This window comes from Jaculus jaculus, chromosome Y, assembly GCF_020740685.1.
Source record: "Jaculus jaculus isolate mJacJac1 chromosome Y, mJacJac1.mat.Y.cur, whole genome shotgun sequence".
Taxonomy (NCBI): domain Eukaryota; kingdom Metazoa; phylum Chordata; class Mammalia; order Rodentia; family Dipodidae; genus Jaculus; species Jaculus jaculus.
In genome coordinates, this window is record NC_059126.1 from 10984562 (window position 1) to 11008436 (window position 23875).

The window sequence follows — 23875 nt, forward strand, 5'->3', positions numbered from 1 at the left end:
GCAATTGCTATGACCAACAGAAGTACAACACCATCCAGTACCAATCTGGAACATGATACAAATCTGATATAATTCAAGGCTAATCCTAATTGAGGTCATGTCCCAGCCTGGAACCACTCATCCCAGTAACATCATTCAGATACCTATAAAATTCCTGGCTCTGCCCTCTGATCCTTGGTATCATCCTTCAGTACAATAAGCTTCATTGAAACACACATTAAGGACCACGGCTTTCCATCCCACCCTTAATATTCCACACATACACCTGCCACCACACTGGTATAATTTCGCAATACTGCCATGCCCCTGACCTCCAAAATCATCCCTTTGCTCTTGAACCCCCCCCCACAACAACTAATTTCTCTAAGCCTCTGGTGCCCCTATGAATGTAGAGTGAAGTACTAATCACTCATCCACCTGTGCACTGTGTTATCATCCTCTAGTACTAACTGGAGTTCCCAGCATCCTTTTTAACATCAACCATCCAAGTTGTAGCTTTTCCACACCAGCACCAACTTCAGACTTTGATATCATTGCTATAGTATTTTATAACCAGCTCCTCAGCTCCCAGAATTGACCCCAGGTCTTGGTTTCCCCTGTAACATAAAACAGAAGATGTATGTACCAGAGTTTGTCCATGTTCCCTAGACCATGTCAAAGTTAGTAATATCTGATAAGCATATCAATAAGACTCATCTTTTCAAAGCAATGCCATGGATTAGGGAAGTCACGTTGACAAGACTCAGGTAATAAAATGACACAGAAATTGCAGTGGACACCTACTCCATTGTCTATTGTGGAACTCAGAACACATGAGTGAGGAAGTATTATGGTCCTTGACATTTCAGGTGTGTTTTTTAAATGCAGATCAAATTAAGCTTTCATGTCCTTACATCCCTCTCTTCACAGTAAATTAATTTGGGAATTAAAGGAAGTTGAAGCAGCCCCCAACACCATCTTCCAAAAAGGAAGTATTGACAGAACATGAAGCAAACTGTCACCATGACCAGTTGGATTGTTCCACATCTTTCACAAATGGGCTTTAACTGCATCCTCCAACCCATATTTGCTACATAAAGAGAGCTTCACTGAGCTTCCTCAGAAGAGTGGAGACAGGCACCAGGAGAATGAACATTCTACTGCTGGCTGCAGCTCTCAGCTGCCTGGTTGGTGCTCAACAGCAACCTTTGAAGGTACCATGTCTAACATGAGCTATAGGAGTAGAGCTGATGATGGCTCTGGGTGGGCCACCCTTCTACATGGGCCTCAGTGTCATTAGATAAGGTCATTGTTTCACTTGACTCTCTTTTATTAAGCCATCCTGTCTCAGTACTTTTAGTATTTACTAGTTTATATTTTCTTTGCTTTGAGGATGGTGAGCAGTATATTTTTGTATGAAATATACTTGCACATTTTCTATTACTATTTAACATGAATAAGAGTGTTTTAAATGTTGCAATTTCATACTGAAAATATCACAATATCAGTGTACATATAAGGCACTGTATTTACTTTTTGCTTTTGCTGTTCTTTGGTAGGGTCTCAGTGTAGCCCAGGCTGACCTGGAGTTCATATGTACTCTTAGGCTTACCTTGAACTCAGGGAGATCTTTTCTATCTCTGCCTTCAGAATTCTGGCATCAAATGGGGTGTGCCACCCTGCCTACTAAGGCACAGTGTTTCTTACATATAGAGGAACATATCAAGTGAAATGGCTCTTCCATCTTTACAGAATTCTGAATGGATTTCCAAAAAAAATACATCATCTAACCACGTCTGACGGAATAATAGACATGCATGAAAGTTGGGTTTGGACCACATGTGTCCGTTGTGTTTTGTAGTTATTCTCCTGTGGAAACTAGATAGGCTATATCAGTCATAATGCTTAATTCATTTTAATAATTCATAAAGTCAGCTTCAATTTAAATTCCATATTTTTCTTCCACATTGGGTCATTCTCTTGACAGTCCTTCTAGAAGAGTCAGGCACAATATATTAAAGAAAGGTATCTGCCATCAAAATGAGATTTGCTTTCAGCCATGTTTTGATGATATTTACTATTTTTACCTTAATTTTTTTTTTAGGTACAGAATCCCATGACATCTCTTTGTAGTTACAACTGTGTTTTGGGCTATTCAAAGAATAAGATGAGAAAATAAAGTCTCTACACTGAATTAACTTTTCTCACTTCTATTATGTGTGTCGTAAAAGAAAGTTAAAGATATTAATGAGTACATATACTTGGGTTGTGAGAGATCATATTAGAACTTGTTTTTAAAACATAACTATAAGGATGTTGCTAAGATTTCATGTAGCTGCTTGACAAAATTGAATCTATATTCATATTGACAGTACTATCTGATGTTCATTGGATTGAACCATTTTCTAAATTTGCATAATGGCTGTAATCCATAAGAATTAGCAATGATACCTCTCAAACAGATTAGGTGCTTTATAGTTTTTCTGTGAGGAAAATATGATTCACTAGTGACAGTACAATTTGCAGAGCAAAACAGGAAACCTGGCTATGCATACCAAGTGAATATTCTTCTTTCAGTTTTCAGGGGATTTTCAAACCCTTTACCTGGCCTCCAGGCAACTGTCAGCAGTAAATGAAAATGGGCTGTTCAGGCTTTACTTTCGAAATATTTCATTTTATGATGGTTATAAGAAAATGTCTATGGCATTTTATATGAGGTAAGTCAAATAAGTTCAACTACTAAAACTGACCTATTTGAATGCTAACCTAAATTGTTGTATCATATTTACATTGAAATATCTCATGTTGCATGAGAATTTGAGTTTCTGTTGGTAATTCATGCAACCTGAAGTTTAGAAGTTGTGGTACAATTCCGTACCAGCCAGAAGACATTGTGTAATACCTTGAAGATGCTCAAGGTGGAAAATCATGCTGAATTCCATTCATTTTAGTCACTACTTACAGATGGTGAGAAAAGTTCATTCTGTGTAAACCTACAATTTGGAGAAAGTCCACCAAACCCAAGGACTATAATTGGTTTTTATTCCTTTGCTTTATGGATGTAGGGTCTCATGTGCCTCAAGCTGGCCTCATCTTTAGCTGAGGATTACCTCGAAATCCTGAGCCTCCTTTATTCCCATCCCAAGTGCAAGGACTATAGCAAGCAGTGTGCTCCCATAGCAAGAGGCACTTGCCTTATTAATACAAGTAATGTTTAGTGAAGATTCCATAAAGTTGTAAGAGTAGGAAGGCATGGTGAAACACAGTCATATTCCAGGATGTCAGTGATTAATACAGGAATATCTCCACCACTTTGGATATGGGAATTTTACATACCGAGTTCTAGAACAGCTAGTGTAAAAATATATACCAGATCCAGCCTGGCAAATGACCATGCACTTCATTGGCATGAAGAACAGAGGAGAATCTGCTCCTCATCATGGTGGAGGACATCCTCATCTGCAAGTCACCACTCCTCGACCTGGGTAAATATATGGAGCACTCTTAGTATAAGAGAGGCAATATAATAAAATTTTGGGATGAATTACTGACATTTTACAAGCACACATGATTAAAATTATAATTCAGAATGGCCTCAGATTTTGTGGATGGGCACCTCACACTGATATTTCTTCTTAGTGGAAAGAGAATAATGAAATCTTTGCACAAAAGTGGTAATAACAAAAACATTGGCAACCATATGCATATTTATAGCAAACAATCAGAACATCAGGGCAGGATGTATTGCTTAGTGGTTAAGGCATTCACTGCAAAGCCAAAGGAACCAGGTTTGATTCCCCAGGACCCACTTTAGCCAGATGAACAAGGGGGCACATGCATCTAGGGTTTGTCTTCAATGTCTGTAGGCCCTGATGAGCCCATTTTCTCTCTCCTTCTCTGTCAAATAAATATATAAAAATAGAATAATTTTAAAATTCAGAACATCATTTGAACCTAATAATGTGGCACAACCTTAATATGCTAACCCTTGCCAGAAATCACGACCAATATGTACTAGCATTCAGGACAAGTAGAGGTTCAGGGATAACCTAAGCTACATAATGACTTCAATGATAGCTTCAGCTACAATTGTGTTCTCATTGGACCCAGTTGACATCAACTCAAAATAATACCTTTCCCCAAACTACTCTCAAGAGACATATTTATGTTGAAAATATGTTCTGAGCTGTCTTGGAACATTTGACTCAGTCCTATCATTAATATAAGAATTGAGACATGCTGGCATACGTCTGTCACCCCAGTGCTGGGGAAGCAGAGAAGAGAATATGAGCAAGATATTTTGCTTTACAAAGCCGCACTAATCAATGGAATTTCAGCTCAGTGATAGGTCTTGTGTGGCCATGTGTTGCTGATGAAAACACTCACACACATGTTCAAGCTTTATATGCACACATGCATACACACAGGAATGCATACTGAATAAACTTATGTATTCAATAAGTGAATAAGCAACAGGAAGAGGAAAACCAGAAGGCAGGTATAAAAATGAGAAACTCAATTCAATTACTGTATTTCAGATGTTTTCAAAGTGTATGCATTCAGATAAAGTGTGTTTGACTTGCCCCCTGGTGTAAAGTGAAAGAGGACGGTTGTTGAATGTCGAACTGTAAAGGAGAATGGGAAGGAGCTGCAAACACCAGGTGGCACAGGAAGTCACATCGAAGTGTGGGACAATTGTCAGAGGAAGTTGATGTGAGAAAATAGTAAAGCTGTGAAAACACAGTTTCCTTTTAGACTGTCAACTGTAATGTAATCCTGCTACTTCCTCAAGTAAAAGTGATGTGGAATATTAGTTGATATGTGCTGGATGTCTTCTAACCTTATTTAGGGAAAATGGAGCATGTCGACTCTACAGACTTCAGGCAGCCAAGTACAAACCTCTGATTTTTACCGATATATGTAAGTCTTTGTTTTCTTAGTATGGCTTGAAAAAACCTTCACAGGGTATTTTCCTTCAAGATGGTATTATGTGCTATCCTTTCGCTTTTTTCAATATCTGACAGATGAGTATTTGTGCTTGAGAGGTTAACTTTTGACCTTCTTTCAGGGAACAGAGCAAAAGGCATTAAACCAGTTGAAAAGAAAATTAACAACCCAAACGGTCTTTGGCTAATTGATAATTCATATGATTCCTATCCAAGAGTCTGGAACCGACAATTTAATAATAAAGATGTAGGTGGGTATAATTATCATGACTACCTGCTATTGACGTAAGCATCTTAGTGTAGCACCACATCTCACATCCTGCAACAATCCAAAAATAGTATACCAACTATGCACCACATGATTATAAGTATGGGTGCTTCAAACATGCACATTATAAGAATGAATTGAATGCAGGGCTTCACAAGAACGGCTATCTAAATTCTACAAAAGGTTGATCCTTACTACAAATGCATATTGTGAAATTCTCTAACCTCAGACAGTATTCATTTAACTGAATACTTAAGGAAGACATTATAGCATTGTTTTTGGCTTGGGCTTGTGCAATTATTGATAGAAGGGAAATCATGGAAAATTGGTGGGAGAGAGTCATCTTATATTGGCAATTTATACAGCTTCATTTATATATACCATGCATTTTTTTCTAAATTTGCTTTGATGTTTCTTGATTAGTGGCAACTTAAAGAGTAATAGTGAGTGTACCTCTCAGCAATTGTGGAGGAAAAAAAAAACAGATGTGTTACTAAACTCTCAAGGTTAAACAAACAAAAGATCATTTTTGCCCCTTTTATAGAAGGTTTAGTCTGTGATAGGTAGAAATTTGAATCCGGACCTTTGATGATTTACAACATACTGATGATGTCTGAATTGCCTTGGGAGGACTGTCCATTTCATAGCAAAAAAAAAAAAAAATGAAGAAAACCAACCCTGTTCATAGTATGATGTTCGCAGACATACTGGACACCCTTAGAAATGATCTCAGCTTTTAGACTTTGTCAACTTTTGTGAATCACATTCTCACAAGGAAGTTAGCTTCACAGTAGTGATTGCAGTTTCTTCGAATTGATGCAACTGATTTAAATGGAAGTTCATCCAATTTATAGTATGAGTCCCTCATCTAAAATATATTACAATATACAACATAAAGATAGGCATTGATTATTTTTCCGTAAAAAGTAAGAGTGGTACATACACACTGTATAAATTTAAAGGCATAATTTAAAATTAAAATTAATACTTAATGCATTCCTAACATTAGGGTTTTGATAAATGAACAAAATGTCTTAACACTGTGATGCTTGGCATATATGTCTATGTAGAAATGGAAGCCCCATTTGCTGAGGCAGTAAGTCCTTAGTATGATTAACCTCCAAATATTGGAGAAATGTACATCTTAAATCTCATACATGTTACACATAATGATATAGATAATGTTATTGTGTTAATTATATTTTTATATAACTGCAGATTATATGATATGCATATATGACATATGCATAACATGTTTTATCTGTATGAAATGAACATCTGTGTCTACATTATGATTTGTAACACTGATGCTAGTAGTACATACTATAACTACCTTGCATTATTAGAAAAGTGTGTGTACTATTTTCCAAAAGGTCAATACTATCTGCTATGATTGTAAACAACTGGTATACGAAAGCAAAGTTATAAACAAATTAACTATTATTCTATTTATTTTGTTTATTTAATTGGTTACCCAGCATGGCTGTGTGCCACTATTGCACTTGTCTGAGCATCATGTCAAGTTGTTTATTTCTGAATTGCTTAGACTGTGAGTTACTTAGACAGATGTTGGCCACTTCACCCCTGGTGGCACATGTAGCGCCTTCCAGCACTAGATTGGCTAATTGTCTGGGGACTGGCTCTCCTCCTGATTCCAACCATGGTCCATGTCAACAGCATTTGGTGTCTTCCACAGTCAGGGTCTTACAATTAACGACCGGTTGGTAATCAAGTCTTCTCACAGAAATCTGTCTTGTTTGTATTGTGAGACCTAGTAGGTCTCTCTGGTGATCAGCTCCTTGTGGATATAGAACACATCATGGATCAGGGCCAGCACCAAAGGCAAGAAAAAACAAAAAGCCAGAAATGAACCAGAAACACGAGAATTTTTTATTTTTATTTATTTGAGAGCAACAGACAGAGAAAGAGGCAGAGAGACAGAGAGAGAATGGATGTTCCAGGGCTTCCAGCCACTGCAAATGTACTCCAGAAGCATGCGCCCCCTTGTGCATCTGGTTAACGTGGGTCCTGGGGAAGCAAGCCTCGAACTAGGGTTCTTAGGCTTCACAGGCAAGTGCTTAACCATTAAGTCATCTCTCCAGCTCAAAACATGAGAAATTTGATGTTAGGTTTCATCTCACTCTCTCCTTGTCCTTCTATTCAGGTGCATCCTCTAAGGTCCTATTGAGGGTTCCACCTTTTAGTTGGACTTTCAGGATATAGGATTTTTTGGTACCAGTTCATTTTGGGTCCAGTTTTGTGCCCACCCCACCTTTTCCCATTACCCAAGCCCAATACTCCCTATTGTCCAAGCCTCAAGATGCTATTCAGTTCTGTCAGCAACTCAGGCTGATCCAGATTAGGAAATGCAGATGAGTGAGAGTATGTGGTGGTTGTCTTTCTGTGATTGTGTGAGTTCACTGAGTATGTTCTCTTCTATGTTAGACCATTTTTTCTACAAATTTCAGTTTGTTATTTTTTCTTAATGCTGAGTAGAATTCCATTGTGTAGATATACCACTTCTTGCTTATCTATTCATCCAATGATGGGCATCTGAGTTGAGTCCAGGTTTTAGCTATTAGGAATTAGTAGCTGTAAGTGTGGTTGAGCAAATATTTCTCAACTGAGATGAGGAACTTTTATGGTAAATGCCCAGTAAGGGAATAACAGCTTCTGCTTGTAACTCTATAGCCATCCTTTTCAGCAATCTCCAAATTGATTTCCACAACTGTTAACCAGCTGTCATTCCCAGCCATAGTGAATTAGTGTTACTGTTTTTCTACAGCCTTGTCAACATTTGTTTTCATTTGATTTTTTAATGTTTGCTATCCTTAAGAGTGTAAGGTGCAATCTCATAGTAGTTTTAATTTACATTTCTCTAATGGTTAGGGATGTTGAAATTTTTACTAAGTGTGTGTTAGCCCTTTGTAATTCTTCCTCTGAGAATTCCCTATTTAGTTCTCTGCTCCACTTTTTCAGTGGGTAGTGTGGTTGTTTTATTGTTTAGATTTTGAGTTCTTTAATATTCTAGATATTGGGCTTCTGTCAGTGGTATAGCTGGCAAAGACTTTCTCCAATTTAGTGGGTAATCTATTCACTTTGGTTATAGTATGTTCGTCTGTGTAAAAGCTTTGCAGCCTCATGAGATCCCACTGACTGACTGCATGTTTAATTTCTTTGGCTACTGGAATTTTGTTCAGGAAGTCTTTCCCAGTCCTATATTGTGCAGAGTGCTTCCTATTATTTCTTTGAGCAATTGAAAAATTTCATGACTTATATTGAGGTCTTTAATCCATTTGGACTTGATTTTTATGCATGGCGAAATTAGCGGGCCTAATTTCATTTTTCTACATATGGTTATCCGATTTGTCCAACACCATTTCTTGAAGATGCTGTCTTTTCTTCAGTCTACATTATGTGTACCTTTGTCAACGATCAGGCAGCTATACTTGCATGCAACTAAAGTTTGAGTCTTCAAATTTGTTCCCTTGGCCTATGTTTCTGTTTAATCCAGTACCATGATGTTTTTGTCACTATGGCTTTGTAATATAGCTTTAGATCATGTATGGTGGTACCACCAGAGGTGCTTCTTTTGCTGAAGATATGTTTGGATATCTGAGGCATTTTGTCATTCCATATGAATTTTGATATCATTTCTCAGTCTCTGTCAAGAATGATGCTAGTATTTTATTGGTATTGCATTAACTCTCTATATTGGATTGGGTAGAATTGCCATTTTCACAATATTAATTCTACCTACCCATCTTATCAAGCCCTGCTCTATTTCTTTCTTGAGTGTGTTTATGTTTTCATTATATGTGTCTTTCACATCCTTTGTTAGTGTTATTCCAAGTTTTTTTTGCTATTGAAAATGGGACAGCATCACTGATTTATTTCTTCAAATATTAGTCCTTTTCATACAGAAATACTACTGATTTTTAAACATTACTTTTGTTTTGTGCCACTTACCTGTAGGAACTTATCAACTTTAGATGTTTGGGGATGGAGACTTTTTGGTCACTTATATAAAGAATCATGTCATCTACAAATAGGGCTAACTTGACTTCTTCCTTTCCAATTTGAATCCCTTTTATTTCCTTGTCCTGTCTTATTGCTAGGGCAAATAATTCCAGTACCACGTTGAAGGGCTTGGGTGAGAGTGGGCACCCCTATGTTCTTCCTGATCTCACTGGGAACTCCTTGAGTTTTTCCCCATTAAGTATTGTTTGAGCTTTAGGAGCTTTTTATATAGCCTTTATTGTATTGAGATATAAGCCCTCCATGCCTATTCTTTCCAGTGTTGTGATCAAGATGTGGTATTGTGTTTTGACAAATGCCTTCTCTGCATCAATCAAGATGATCATGTGATTTTTATGGTTCAGTTTATTTATGTGGCATATTATTATGTTGACCGATCTCTGTATATTCAACTATCCTACATCCCTGGCATGGAGCCTACTTGATCAAAGTTGATAATGCTTTTGATGCATTATTAAGTTATTCAAATCTAGCAATTTTACAATTTCTATTTTGATTTCTTCCATGATCCATTCATTGTTTAAAAGTGTATTGTTTTGTCTCCAGGACTTGGTGGAATTCTTCACGCGTCTCTTGCTGTTGATTCCTAGCTTCAACGCATTGTGATCTGTCACGATGCAGGAAGTTACTTCAATTTTCCTGACTTTATGAGAGAATGCTTTATGGCCTAAAATATAGTCAATTTTTAGAAGGTTCCATGGGCTGCTGAGAAGAATGTATATTCTGTAGGGTTGGGGTGGAAAGTTCTGTCCATGTCTGTTAGGTCTAGTTGATCTATGATGGTGTTGAGGTATATTTATTTCACTGCTGATATTCTGCTTGGATGATCTATTGGTGATAGTGGAGTATTGAATTCTCTGATTATGATGGTGTTCGTGTTTATTTCTCTTTTCTTGTCAAGTAGATTTTGTTTGATAAACTGTGGTGCACCTGGTTGGCATATATATGTATGATTTTTATGTGCTCCTGTTGGATCATTCTCTTGATGAGTAAGAAAATGGCCTTCTTTGTACTTTTGGATTACTTTTATTTTGAAGTTTGCATCTCAGATATTAATATAGCAACACCTGCTTCTTGTTTATTTATTCATGTAGTTGGAATATTCAAGCTTTTACCCTAAGGTGGTGTCTATCTTTAGTGGTGATGTGGGTTTCTTGGACAGAAGATAGAAAGGTTCAGTTTTTTAAAATACAACCTGATAACCTGTGTCTTTTGGGGGTGAGTTAAAACCACTAATATTTAAAGTTATTGCTGTGAGCTTTGAATTAATCCCTGCCATGATGAGGAGTTTTGTGGGGCATGGTGCTTCCTTGTGTTATGTACTGTTTTGAGAATGGTTTATTTTGGCTATTGTGATTTTCTTTTTGCTGGGCTCTGAGATTGTTTTTTAAGTTAGTTTTCTATTCAGCAAATACATGCAGTTTGGTACCATTGTTAGGCTCATCCATGACCTACCCCCTCCCCATTGTCCCCTCCTTGTTGAGGTATATGGGTCATGCATTGTGGGGCCAGCCCACAGTTATTGGTATGATAAATGTCTCTGCATATCCTGACCCAACATGTGGCTCTAACATGCTATCCTCCTCCTCTTCTGCAAAATTTCCCTGAGCCATGTTGGGTTCATTTTTGGTCGGCTTCAGTGATGAGGTGTTGGGGGCCTCTGAGGCTCTGGCTCTCTGATTTGGTAGGAGTTGATTTTTCTCTGTGTTGGTCTCCTTCACACTTGTTCTGCTATCTGGTTCATCAGGAAAACAGCACCCTTGCTTCTTTCACCAATTTTCCTTAGTTTCAGTCAGGGCCCTTTTTAGGTATGATGGGGTGGCTCTCTCCTTACATCTACATCTATCTGAAAAGGAGAAGCAGATTCTCCAATGGAGAGTAAGTTAGCACCAAGACAAATGAGATAATCCTTACTTTGTTTTTTTTTAGAGGGTTTAATAGGTGTAGGCCCTCTTGTACCCCATGACTGATGGTAGCTTGATATTGGAGAGTGTGATTATGTTTGGATATGGTTCTGACTTGTTTCCCAGCTCCAGCTATGGTTCCCGTACCACTGAGGGGATTATTTAGCCAAATCAAGAGTAGTTGGTTCCCCACCATGTCTGTGTGTCACTATTGCACTTGTGTGGGCATCACATCAGGTTATTTGTTGCTAATTAGGTTAGACAATGAGTTGCTTGGACAGATCTTGGTCATTTCCCCCAGTTTCCCATTAGCACCTTCTGGCACTAGACTCGCTGACTTGGGACTGATTATCTCCTGACTTCCAGCCATGCCATTCCATTTTACGTGTCAGCTGCATATGGTGTCTTCAGCAATAGGGTCTTACCACTAACCTTTCGTGGGTCATCTAGTACTCTGACAGAAATCTGTCACTCTTTTAATAAACCTTGTAGGTTTCTCTGATCAAAAGCTCATCTGGAAAGAATTCACAAGAAGATAGTGAAGACTCAGAAGAAAAAGATGTGAAGACCAAGAAAGATGATTCTCACTCAGCAGAAGACAGAGAAGATGAAAAAGATGATCACAAAAATATGCGCCAGCAACTGCAGGCAGCATCTAAAGCAGCATCTAAACAGAGAGAGATGCTCTTGGAGGATGTGGGCAGTGAGGAAGAGCTAGAGGAAGAAGACGAGGCACCATTCCAGGAAAAATATTCTGGCAGCGATGAGGATTTCCTAATGGAAGATGATGATGACAGTGACTATGGAATTTCAAAACAGAAAAACAAAAAGGTGGTTAAGAAGTCCAAACCTGATAGAAAAGAAAAGAAGATGCCAAAACCCAGACTAAAGGCTACAGTGACGCCAAGTCCAGTAAAAGGCAAAGGAAAGGTGGGCCGCCCCACAGCTTCAAAGGTGTCAAAGGAAAAGACGCCTTCTCCCAAAGAAGAAGAAGAAGAGCCAGAGAGCCCTCCAGAAAAGAAGGCGTCTGCAAGTCCTCCACCTGAGAAGTCTGGAGATGAAGGGTCTGAAGATGAAGCCCAGTCTGGTGAAGATTAAAAGGGATGATGGTTTGGGAAGAGATTTTATTAAAAAAAAATAAAAAAAGCAAAAAAGAAGGGGAAAATAGAAAGCTACATAAGATAGAACATGGTATTGGCTATTGGCTATGGCCTGACTCATGGGCTTTCAGTGCTTGTTTCCACTTGCTGAAAATAGTCTCTCTCTCTCTCTCCCTCTTGCTCTCTCTCTCTCTTTCACTCTCTCTCAGAAAACCATTGAAGTGTTTAAGTTACCATTTAAGTTACCATTAAGTGTTTAAGTTACCATTTTGTCTGTTTTTCTCTTCTCTTTGCCAACTCTTCCCCCCCACAATGAAAGGCATGTCAAATTAATCACTGGATTGATGCTTCATCTTTTTATTTTTAATGGGAGGTATGCCACGACTGTAAAGCAATAAGATCTGAGATGGACACTATGGAAACTGCTTTTTGCTAAAGAATAGCAAGTTGAACAGTAATCAAAAAATAACAGATTTTAGTTAAAAATGATTGCTTCTTTATTTTCCTTTACTTTTTACAAACAAGTTGTTATCTAACCTGAGTTTATATACATAAATGTCCAAAGGGGAAAAAAAAAAACCTGACTCTAAACTTGCACTGATGAGGCAAGTAGGTAAACATGAATTCTGAATTGTTACTGAAAGTACTCATGTTGTTTCCTGTGGAGTATGTGAGGAATAGGGTTCCTGAGCTTGCATGGGGATCCGAGTTTTTTTAAATTTTATACCTATTCTTAGATTCAGAGCCAGTGATCCTGTTATTCCTCTATTGTCCTTAATAAGCTTAAAAAAAACAGAGATCGCCAAAACTGAAATCACTCCCAATTTCATATTTCATTCTCCAATGGTTTGTGTTTTTAGACTATATATATATGCTGTTTTTTGGATAAAATTTTACCCAGAACCAAAAAATTAAAGAAAATGAGAGAGAGATACCCTAGAATTTAAATAGTAAGATAAAGCTACACATCTGGATTTCTTTCATACTGACAATGTTAAGGTTTTAACCAAATAAAATTCCAGCTAATGTGAAACTCAGTAAAAAAAAAAAAAAAAAGCTCGTTGTGGATGATAGCCCTATGCTGGTACTGTGAGTCACAGGTCAGTGCCCACTAAGAAAATGAGGAAGAATATAACTAATATACAAGAGTTAAGGTGGAGAGAGAGAAAGAGAGGGAGGGAGAGGGAGAGGGAGGGAGGGAAGATGTAGAAGGTTTAGTTAAATTGATCCTACCCTCTCCAGTGTCTTGTGGTTCAGGTGTTCCCTGTAAGGGCCTGGTGAAGGTTCAGCCATTTGGTCTGTCTTTTAGGAAGTAGAATTTTATGGTACCATTGTCGTTTGGGTCCAGATTACTGCTTCCCAACTCTTCTATGCCCTCTCCTCCCTCCCCATCCATCCTAGTGTCTAGTCTATGAGATGCTTGCTGGGTATGTAAGGTATCTTGGGTAGATTCAGGTTAAGTGCTGTAGATGAGTGAGACTATGTGGCATTTTTTTCTGTGATTGGGTAAGTTCACTGAGGATGATCTGTTTCAGGTTCACCCATTTTTCCTCAAATTTCATTGTGTTATTTTTTTTTTCTTACTGCTGTATAGAATTCCATTGTGTAGATATACCACATCTTAGTTATCCATTCTTCTAATGATGGACATCTGGGTTGATTCCAGCTCTTAGCTCTTATGAATTGAGCTGCTACAAACATGGTTGAGCAAATCACTCTGGCCTGTGGTTTGAAGGTTTTAGGGTGGATGCCCAGTAAGGGAATAACTAGGTCTGTTGGTATCTCTATAGTCAGCTTTTTCAGGTGTCTCCATATTGCTTTCCAAAGGTTTTTGATTGTCCTGTGTGGGATATTCCCTCATGTATTCTCTGTAGGTTTGGCTTTCTGTTCATAATTGTAGAGTAGACTTTTTTTCATGGAAAATTTTTCTTTCAGCATCTATCCTGAGGGATACTTTTCCTGGGTAGGGTACTTTGTTTTGAAGCCATAGTTTTTCAGACTCTTAAGTGTTCCATTCCAGGCCCTTCTACCTTTCAGGGATTCCATTCATAACTCTCATGTTATTCTACTGAGGTTGCCTTTGTATGCCGTAAATTGCTTTTCTCTCATTACTTTTAACACTCCCTTTGTTTTCATTGTTAAGAGTTTTAACGATGATGTATCTTGTAGACTTTGTACTTTGGTCCTACCTTCTTGGTGTTCTGTGGGCTTCTTGTGCCTGGATGCATGTCTATTTTGTAAGATTCAGAAATTTTCATCAAAACAATTGTTGGGTATGTTTTGTATGCCTCTAGCCTGATATACCCATGTTCTGATGTTTGGTTGTTTTAGGATGTATCACAGTTCCCTCATATTCTGTTCAGTTGGCATTTGAAGTTAGCAAAGTTTTTTTTTTTTTTTTTTTTTTTTTGCCTCCCAATCAGTTTCTTCTATTTTATTTCCCAGGTCCGAGGTTCTGTCTTCCACACAAGTAACTGTGTTGGTCACTGGTTCTAGAGAAGTTTTAATAAACTTTATTTGAATTTCTGTTTTCTGTTGTGTTATGTTTATTGTGTTCATCTCTCATTTTCATTTTTCTTTTTTTTTTTTTTTTTAGGCATGGTCTTGCTGTTGCTCAGGCTGACCTGGAATTCACTGTGTAGTCTCAGGGTGACCTTGAACTCTTGGTGATGCTCCTACCTCTGCCTCCAGAGTTATCAAAGCCATGCACCACCATGCCCAGCTTTCATCTCTGTTTTGAGATATGATTTCAATTCATAATCTGATTTTCTTGATGCGTCCTGTAATTCATTCTTGCATTTGATCAAGACTTCATTAAGCTTAATAAACTGGTTGTTAAGATCTTCCGATTCTTGACTTACCTTCAAATTATTCATATCTTTTTTGAGTATTCTAATGTTTTCTTCAACCTAGTTAAGCCTACTGCCAAAGGCTAAAGACTCTAGGTGACAATTTAGTTCACTTTCCTTGATACAATTGCTGGTTCTTTAGTAGTTTGCATCAAGTCAGTGATTTCTTATCAAGGTCTCATTGGTTGTTGTGTTTTACTTTGAGGATAAATTTCTGATGACTTCTCTATGATTTCATTGCATGCTTATGTAGTAAGACTAGGCATCCTTGGTGATCTCTCACTTTTCTGACTTTCCTTGACTTTTTGCATTGTTGCCTACCTATTTTAGGAAGACTGTTTTACTGAGGAAGAAGCAAGTTTTTGTGTTTTGGCCCATTTACCCTCTGACTCAGGTTAACAGGGATGTGGGTACCAAGTGGTCAGTCAAGATACCAGAGCAAAAGGCCTGATTCCAATCTCACACAGGGGCCAGAGGAATAGGACGTGCAAGGAAAATGGAACTGGCCTATGTGTGCTGTGTACGCCAGGACACGGACAAGTGCAGGCAACACAGACTGGGGAGGTAGAAGGAGACCAGATAGCAGGATCTGACCTAATCAGTCCAGACCACCTCACCAACCAACACTCTTTCCATTCAAGGAACACATTGTTTGCCAAAACCTCAATACTAGCTGCCATGTCTATCACAAGTACTATAAAAAGGCTTAGTTCCACACAAAATAACTATTATTTTAATGTGAGACAGGTAAGTATGAGCTTATTTACTTACAACATATTAAATATGATTGAAATTAGTAAGGCAATCTAGGAAAACAGATCTTTCCTGAGCTGGTACTATATACTGGCATGGTTGTGCATATATAGAAACTCTGGTAGAAGTTATGTTATATCCCTAAATCAGCCTATCATGTTAAATAACTGGGAAAAAAGATAATTTTTCTATTTTCTGTTATTGGTAAGGGGACACGTTCTCATTCAGCAAGGACCACTAGAGAGTATTAGAGTGAGGCAAGGTAAAGGACACTCAGAACCTATGATTGGAGCAAGAGCATATTAAATATAGAATAGGGCAAACTAAGTACTATGACCCATATTTTTACCTAACCCAGAAAAAATATTGTTTTTCTCAGGCACATATGTAAATATGTTAACATCGGAATATGTATCTGAGACCTCAATGTTCTTCGACATCAGTTATTTGAGACAGTACAATGATCCTATTGTTTTGATTGCAGTAGTGTGTAAGTACTGAATAAGATATTTTGTAAATGAAAATAATGTTTTCTTTGCCCCAAGATCAGTGTGTTTATGCACATTTTTTTCTGAATGTAACTGGTGTAGAATAGAATTCACACATTTGTTTAGAGGCATCACAATCACTGGTTGAAGGACCTGCTCTTCTGTATTTACCTAGGTATACCTAAGTGCAAATACCTATATACATACATGTGTATACATCCTCTATGGGGGCTGGGAAAGTCTACTATGGCAGCCACACCCATTATGTCTGAAAAAGTCACTATTATATGAGATAAACTTCATGAGCAGAGGGGCAGTGTGTAAAATTTGATTTGATCACCTAAAATGCAAAAATTAGTTTAAGCTGTCACTGTCCCTACAAGACATATCCAACAGGTTGATTCTCAGCCTCGTGATATTAGGTGGACCTCTAAGGTATAGGGGTTATACAGTTTCTAATAATATTTGTTTTTCTGTTTTGTAACCATTCAAGATATGGCAGAGAAAATATACTTACTGAATAGTAAAGACCATTTCAACATTATTTTAATTTTTGAGTCATGAACACTAGGGAATGGATTCCAAACTTTTTGTTGGGAAGCTAGGAATTTGCAGCATTTGAAACTCAGATCCACTCACAAGCAAATAATGAGTGTTTTTTTTTTAATCAAATTTTCCTCTTTTGTACATGCATTGATAAGCCAACAAATGGCCTTTCTTGTATGCATCTTTTTTCACTACTAGAAAAAAGATTCTGTGTTCCATATTAGAGTTCCTGCAGATATGATCCCCAACTTATGGATGCCCTTTCCATGTGGCCTTGTTGAGGGAGGTTAGTTGTACATACTGGGTGGAAACAGAGGAAAACAATGTTCCTCAGCATATACTCTAGTATTTGAAAACATTCCTTTCATTTTGAAAGATTCTAAGGGACATCTCTACTGACTTTTCTTCCATAAAATACAGCAAAAGGGGTCGAGCTCAGCAAAGAAATGATGGCAGAATACCACAAGCTGACAAAGAGTTATGGCATTCCCAATCAAAATATTCTAGATGTCACCAAGACAGGTAAAGTCACAGTCATGTTTTCTTTGTTAAAAATAACCATGTTTGGGAGCAATTCACTGTCTTTTGTCGTTCCCAATGAAACCCAAAATGCAACAGCCTAATTCTTTAAGAGTACTAAGTAAACACAATTAACTTCATTTTCTCCACTTCATTGTATTTCTCAGACTCCTGTCCTCCATGAAGACCACCATTTAGTGAGTACATAAAATTAATTTAAAAGCTGTATACATAAAAATTGGAGTGGCTAATGCTAACTTAATAATTCACAAAATATTAATACTTGCAAAAGGAAAATGCTATGAGAGAGTACAGTGTAGATCTTGTAAACAATAATAAAATTGATGAAAGATAGATGCCAGGTGGGTGTAACTTGCAGAAGAAGTTAAGGGACTTGGTAAGTGAATGTGTTTTTAAAATATTTTCATAATTTTTGGTAACTGAATGCATTTTGAAACACTGTTGTTAAGTTTCTAGGATTTTTTTTTTTTTTGCCAATGGCCTTCTTTCCATTGAAAAGTAACTCCTATTTTTCAATGAAGTTCCACATCTCTATGGGTGGCTCCCAGGTACCTGTAACTTTCCTGGAGCTTTCTTCCTTAAACCTTAAAGTATACACAAAACTCTACAATTCTATGCTCAATACCATAATAATCACAACTTGAAAATCTTTGGAGATATGCAAATGTAACTTGTACATAGGTAGCCTCAGATGGCCTCCTGTGGTATAAGGTTTTGTTATCATAATTTTATTCATCTTTGCTGTAAAAATCTTATATTATTTCATTTCTTCTCTTGAAAAAATCATGTACTGAACCTTGTCACTTATATTCCACTATTATTTAACATTTCTAGGCCACCTCAAGATGAGGAATACATCAACAAATCTTTCATGATGGACCAAGAATCATAAAGATTCCATTCCCAATTGTACTTTCCTTTTTCAGCTGACATCATGATCTCTTTGGTTGGTATCTCTTCCCTTCCCCATGCCCTTTCTCATTCATCTACCTTTCTCTGTGATTAAATGAATAGATTTCCTGTACTCATAGAAGCATTCTCAATAAACATAGCCCTGATCAGATGCATTACTTGAATTTGCGGCTATCCTTGTACCTCGTTTCATGAGTGTAATGCAGTTTGACAACATGGATCAGAGAAAAATGTTTAAGTGTGGGAGAAACAAATTGCCTTGGCATTAAAGTTTGAAGCAGCAGAAAGTACAAATTTTGGGGTGTATCACAATATCTACCTTGCGTCATATTTTGTTCCTATGACAATAAAACATGATGGCTATTGGAGAAGAAAGATTTGAAAAATTAGCAAGTGGGTGTTCAAGAGTATCTTTTAAATAACCAGCAAAGTTAAGTTGATTTGCATCCAAACATTGATAGGCTAGCCTGGCATTTGCCCCAGAACTTTAGAAAAGCTGGTTGAATACACCATGAGAAATGACGGCCCATCTACTGCCCACTCCAGGGCACAGAAATCCACATTGCATTCACTATACAATACAATTTTTCAAGATTTTTAAAAACTTTTAATATCACATTGAGTGAAATTTCTAACTGCACATGGCATAAAGAAGGAAAAATAAAATGTAAATTATGAAATTTTGAAAACTGTATGCTCATATTAAAATGAAAAAAATCTAACAATAAATAAGGAATGGATTAAGGAAAGCTTTAAGTTGGGAACAAAAATGATTCCCTTAATGAAGTGATAATTACAGCTTCCACAAACATGTAAAAATTAGTTACAAAAAATTACATGTCACATATTTTGAAAAGCTGATTCAGAAAACTGAATGCCACAGTAAATAAACTAAACAAAAAATAAAATTTTGTCTTATGATCTGCAAAATGAGAGGACATTGATAACATAATTAGGAGATGTTTAAATATAAAGATGAGTGTAGAAATGGAGGAAAGGGATATAACTGACATCACAAAACCTTTTTAATTATTGATATATGTAAAATTATAGTCTATGACATAAGTATTGAGTATATATTACTGATATATGCAAATCTCTGGGCACTGATAAAAGACCAAGTATAAGCAAGAGTAGCAATGAGACATAATGAGGAACAAAGGTAACAGCGTGACCATCAAGCGGAGTAGTAGCCCTCCTGGAGTAATTACTTTAGTAGTCCCTGAACACATGGGTACAAACAGCCCTCATTGTAAACAGCCACTGGAGGCTTTGTGCAGAAAGTATAAGGATGACCATCTTTGAGAAACAGACTTTGTTGACTATGAACAATAATAGTATGAATTGCACTTTGTGAGAAATAGGCTTCTGAGGCTATGATCAGAAAGGTTGGGAATAAGCTTTATTAAGAAAACAGCTTAGCAGTTTCACACCAGAAAGTGTAAAAATAGGCATTTAAGAAATAGACATAATAGACTCTGCGACAACTGTAGGAATTGCCCTCATTGAGAAATGAACTTAGCAGACACTGACCAGCAACCATAGGAGTGACACTTATTAGAGAACAGCCTTTGTAGCATCTGACCAGACAGTGTCAAACTTAGTAATAAATATCATTCGTAGAACCAGAAAGTGAATGATTGGCACTCATTTAAAAACTAGTGTTTATAATCTACAAATGTTGTAATTGTGCTGAAGATTTAGCCTCAGGAGACAGTGACCAGCAATGGGACAATTGTCTTCAACACGTATAGCGTTTGTCAACTCATATCATCCTGTGTAGCAATGGGCCTCATGGAGGAATACCGTAGGTGACTTGGACCTCCAAGTATAGAAATCACATGTGTTGTGAAATAGCCATAGCAATCTCTGACCAGTGAGTGCTGGCATGGCCTGCATTGTTAGTTGCCTTTGTGAATACAGAACAGAATGTGTAGAATAGCCTTCATTGAGAAATAGTATTACCTGACTATTATCAACAATGAAACAGGTTACCCTGTTTGTGTAATGGATTCAATAGACTGGGAAATTTTGGAAAATTAGGAAAGGGTCGTATTTTTTTTTGCATAAAATTTGCTGTTTACATGTCTTAAAATCTAGAAGAGACACATGTCACCAATGTAATTTGAGTGCAAAGTGCAGAAGGAAAAAAGCTGATTCTTCCTAGTAGAGAAAGGTTATTTCAACTACAGCATTAAAGAATGAGTATACCTTCCTCTAGTTACATGGAGGGGATGAAATATTCTGAGGAAAAAGAACAACAAGGATGAGTATCAAAAGCTGGGTCATGGACATCTTGTCTCAATTTAACACTATCAACACAAATACATCTAAAGTCCTCAGTACCTGTTACAGTTTCAAGGTGCAATGGGAAGATGTTTTTGAACACTGAGTCTGCAGATGGTGGTGAGGTTTGGGGAAGTTATGGCACCTTTAGAGCTTTGTTGGAGGAAGTAAGTCATTGGGGGTGGGGGTCAGCCTTGTGGTATGATACTCGGGCTTCACTTACTATGCATGCCTTCCTGGTACTTAATGCAATGAGATGTGACAGTTTGTGCTGCCATGACTTCCCTGCAAACATAGCGTGATGCACTGGAGCTGGAAATTTAAATAGCTTGGTGTGGTGGTGCACACCTTTAATCCCAGCACTTGGGAGGCAGAGGTAGGAGGATCGCCATGAACTCAAGGCCACCCTGAGACTACATAGTGAATTCCAGGTCATCCTGAGCTAGAGTGAAACCCTACCTAGAAAAACCAAATAATAATAATAATAATAATAATAATAATAATAATAATAACAATAATAATAATTTAAGGGCTGGAGAGATGGCTAAGCAGTTTTTAAAAGTACATGAAAGACTTTGACCAGCAAACAGAAGAATTACTCATATAGAGATATTACCTTTGTATATGTTGACTGGGAGGTGTATGAATTGGTCTCATTGAAAAATAGCCTTTATTTTGTCTGACCAACGAGTGCACAAATGACCCTCACTAATATATGACCTCACTAGTCTCTGAGTAGCAAGTGCAGGTATAGCCCTTATTGAGAAATTACCATAGCAGTTATTGATCAACAAGTGTATTAATCACCCTCATTCAGAAATATCATTCATAAACAAGCATGGGCAAGAATCCCTCATTCAAATAGAGGCTTGATAAAATTGGACCAGCAAAGGTAGGAATGTTTGTCATTGAGCAGACACTTTAATATACTCAAACAGCAAGTGTAGTAATAGCCCTCATTGAGAAATTGCTTTCATAGCCTGAAAAGACTGTGTGTGACTCACTATCATTGAAAAATACTCAACTATGGGACTGGAGAGATTGCTTAGTGGTTAAGGCACTTGCCTGCAAAGCGAAAGGACCCAGGTTCAGTTCCTCAGGACTTATGTCTGTCAGATGCATAAAGTGGCACATGAGTCTGGAGTTCTTTTGCAGTGACTGGAAGCCCTGGCATACCCATGTTCATTCTTTCTCTCTCTCTCCCTCCTCCCTCTTAAATAAATAAACAATAAAATAAAATAAGAAAAACACTCAACTATGAACAAGGATCTGAAATGACCTCTGTTTAAACATAGACTTCACAGATGCTTAAAAGCAAATGTAGGAATAGACCTCTTTAAAAGGGTCTTAGCTGACTTGGAAGAAAATGTAGAAATTTTCTTTTTGGACAACTGGACTTAGTAGACTCTGATGAGCAACTATAAATGCCTTCATGGAGTATCTTATTACTAGTCACTTACCAGCAATGTTGGAACTGTCCTCATTAATAAGTAGTTTATAGGGTGGATATATGGCTCACCAGTTAAGATACTTGGCTGCAAAGCCTAACATGTCAGGTTCAATTCCAAAATATGCAGTTAAATCCAGATTCACAAAATATTGCACATGTCTGGAGCTCATTTGTAGTAGCTGAAGGCATGGCATGACAATTCTGTCCATCTTTCCTTGCTCCCTCTGCTAATGTGTAAATAAATGAATATTAAAAACCAGCTTATGTAGTCTTGGACCAGAGAGTTTCAAACTGCCCTCACTAAGGAATTCACTGAGTTTCAGACCAGAGAGGCAATGCATGGCCATCACTGAGAAATATCCAAAGCAAATTCTGACAAGTCTGGGAATCATCCTCATTAAAAAAATAGCCTAAGTAGACTCTCACCAGCAGGGGCATAAACTACAATCATTGATGAAAACCACTCTATTTTACCAGCAAGTGTAGAGTTGTCCCTCATGAATGACATTTTTAAACTATGAACAGCAAGTGTAAGAATTGATCTCCCTGAGAAATTACCTTAGTACACTCCTACCAGCAAGTTTAAGGATTGATTTCATTGAGGAACAGCCTTTGTTATTTCTGACCAGAAGTGTGAGAATGACCCTCATTTAGGTATTGCCTTGTTCCACTCTGATGAGCAGTTTTATAAGTTGCCCTCATTGAGAAATAGACAGAGTAGTCTTTGACCACAAGTGGAATAATCACTCTCAGAAAATAGCATCAAAATAAGACCAACAAGTGGAGGAACAGCCCCTAATGAGCAATAACTTTAGTAGTATCTGTACATAATAGGTAGTAATTTCCTCAAGGAGAAAATACTTTAGAATACACTGATCAGCAAGTGTTGGAATCTGTTATAGGCAAATACTGGCAAGTGATCATTGAACAATTATCTTTTTTTTTTTTTTTTTTGCTTTTTTGATTCGTTTATTTTTTTTTTAATTTAATTTATTAGTTTTCTTTTCAGTAAATACAGGCAGTTTGGTACCATTATTTAGGCTCATCTGTGATCTACCCCCTCCCATTAGACCCTCCTTGTTATAGAAAATGGGTCGTGCATTGTGGAGTTAGTCCCCAGTTATTAGTATGATAAATGTCTCTGAACATCATGACCCAACATGTAACTGTGACATTCTTTCTGCCCCCTCTTCCGCAAGATTTCCCTGAGCCATGTTGGGTTCATTTTTGGTCTGCTTCAGTGCTGAGGTGTTGGGGGCCTCTGAGGCTCTGGCTCTCTGATTTGGTAGGAGTTGATTTTTCTCTGCATTGATGTCCTTCCCCTTTGTGCTGGTATCCAGTTCACAGGAAAACATCACCCTTGCTCATTTCGCCAGTTGTCCTTAGTTTCAGTTGGGCCCCTTCTGAGGTATGTTGGGGCAGCTCTCTTCTTAGGATCTGCATCTATCTGGAAAAGAGAAGAAGATTCTCCAACGGAGAGTAAGTTAGCACCCAGAAAATTGAGATAACACTTACTTTTTTGATAGACAGTTTGATAGGTGTAGGCCCTCTTATACCCCGTGAATGATGGTAGCTTGATATTGTAGAGTGGGCTTGTGTTTGGGTGTGGTTCTGACTTGTTTCCCAGTTCCAGCTATGGGTCTAGTACCACTGAGTGGATCAGTTAGCCAAATCAAGAGCAATTGATTCCTCACCATGGCTGTGTGCCACTATTGCACTTGTGTGGGCATCACATCCAGTTATTTGTTGCTACTTAGGTTAAACAATGTGTTGCTTGGACAGATCTTGGTCACTTCCCCCAGTCGCCTATGTAGTG

The 23875-nt window shown here is 37.7% G+C and overlaps 1 protein-coding gene across 1 annotated transcript; it reads left to right on the forward strand.

The window, feature by feature from the left end:
• Positions 1-1127: 1127 nt before the first annotated feature.
• Positions 1128-12233, forward strand: LOC123457070 (nuclear ubiquitous casein and cyclin-dependent kinase substrate 1-like). The gene is made up of 5 exons (XM_045141158.1): positions 1128-1193; positions 2557-2696; positions 4829-4899; positions 5048-5172; positions 11628-12233. The coding sequence occupies exons 1-5, from the start codon at positions 1128-1130 to the stop codon at positions 12231-12233; spliced, it is 1008 nt and encodes a 335-aa protein (XP_044997093.1).
• Positions 12234-23875: the final 11642 nt, after the last annotated feature.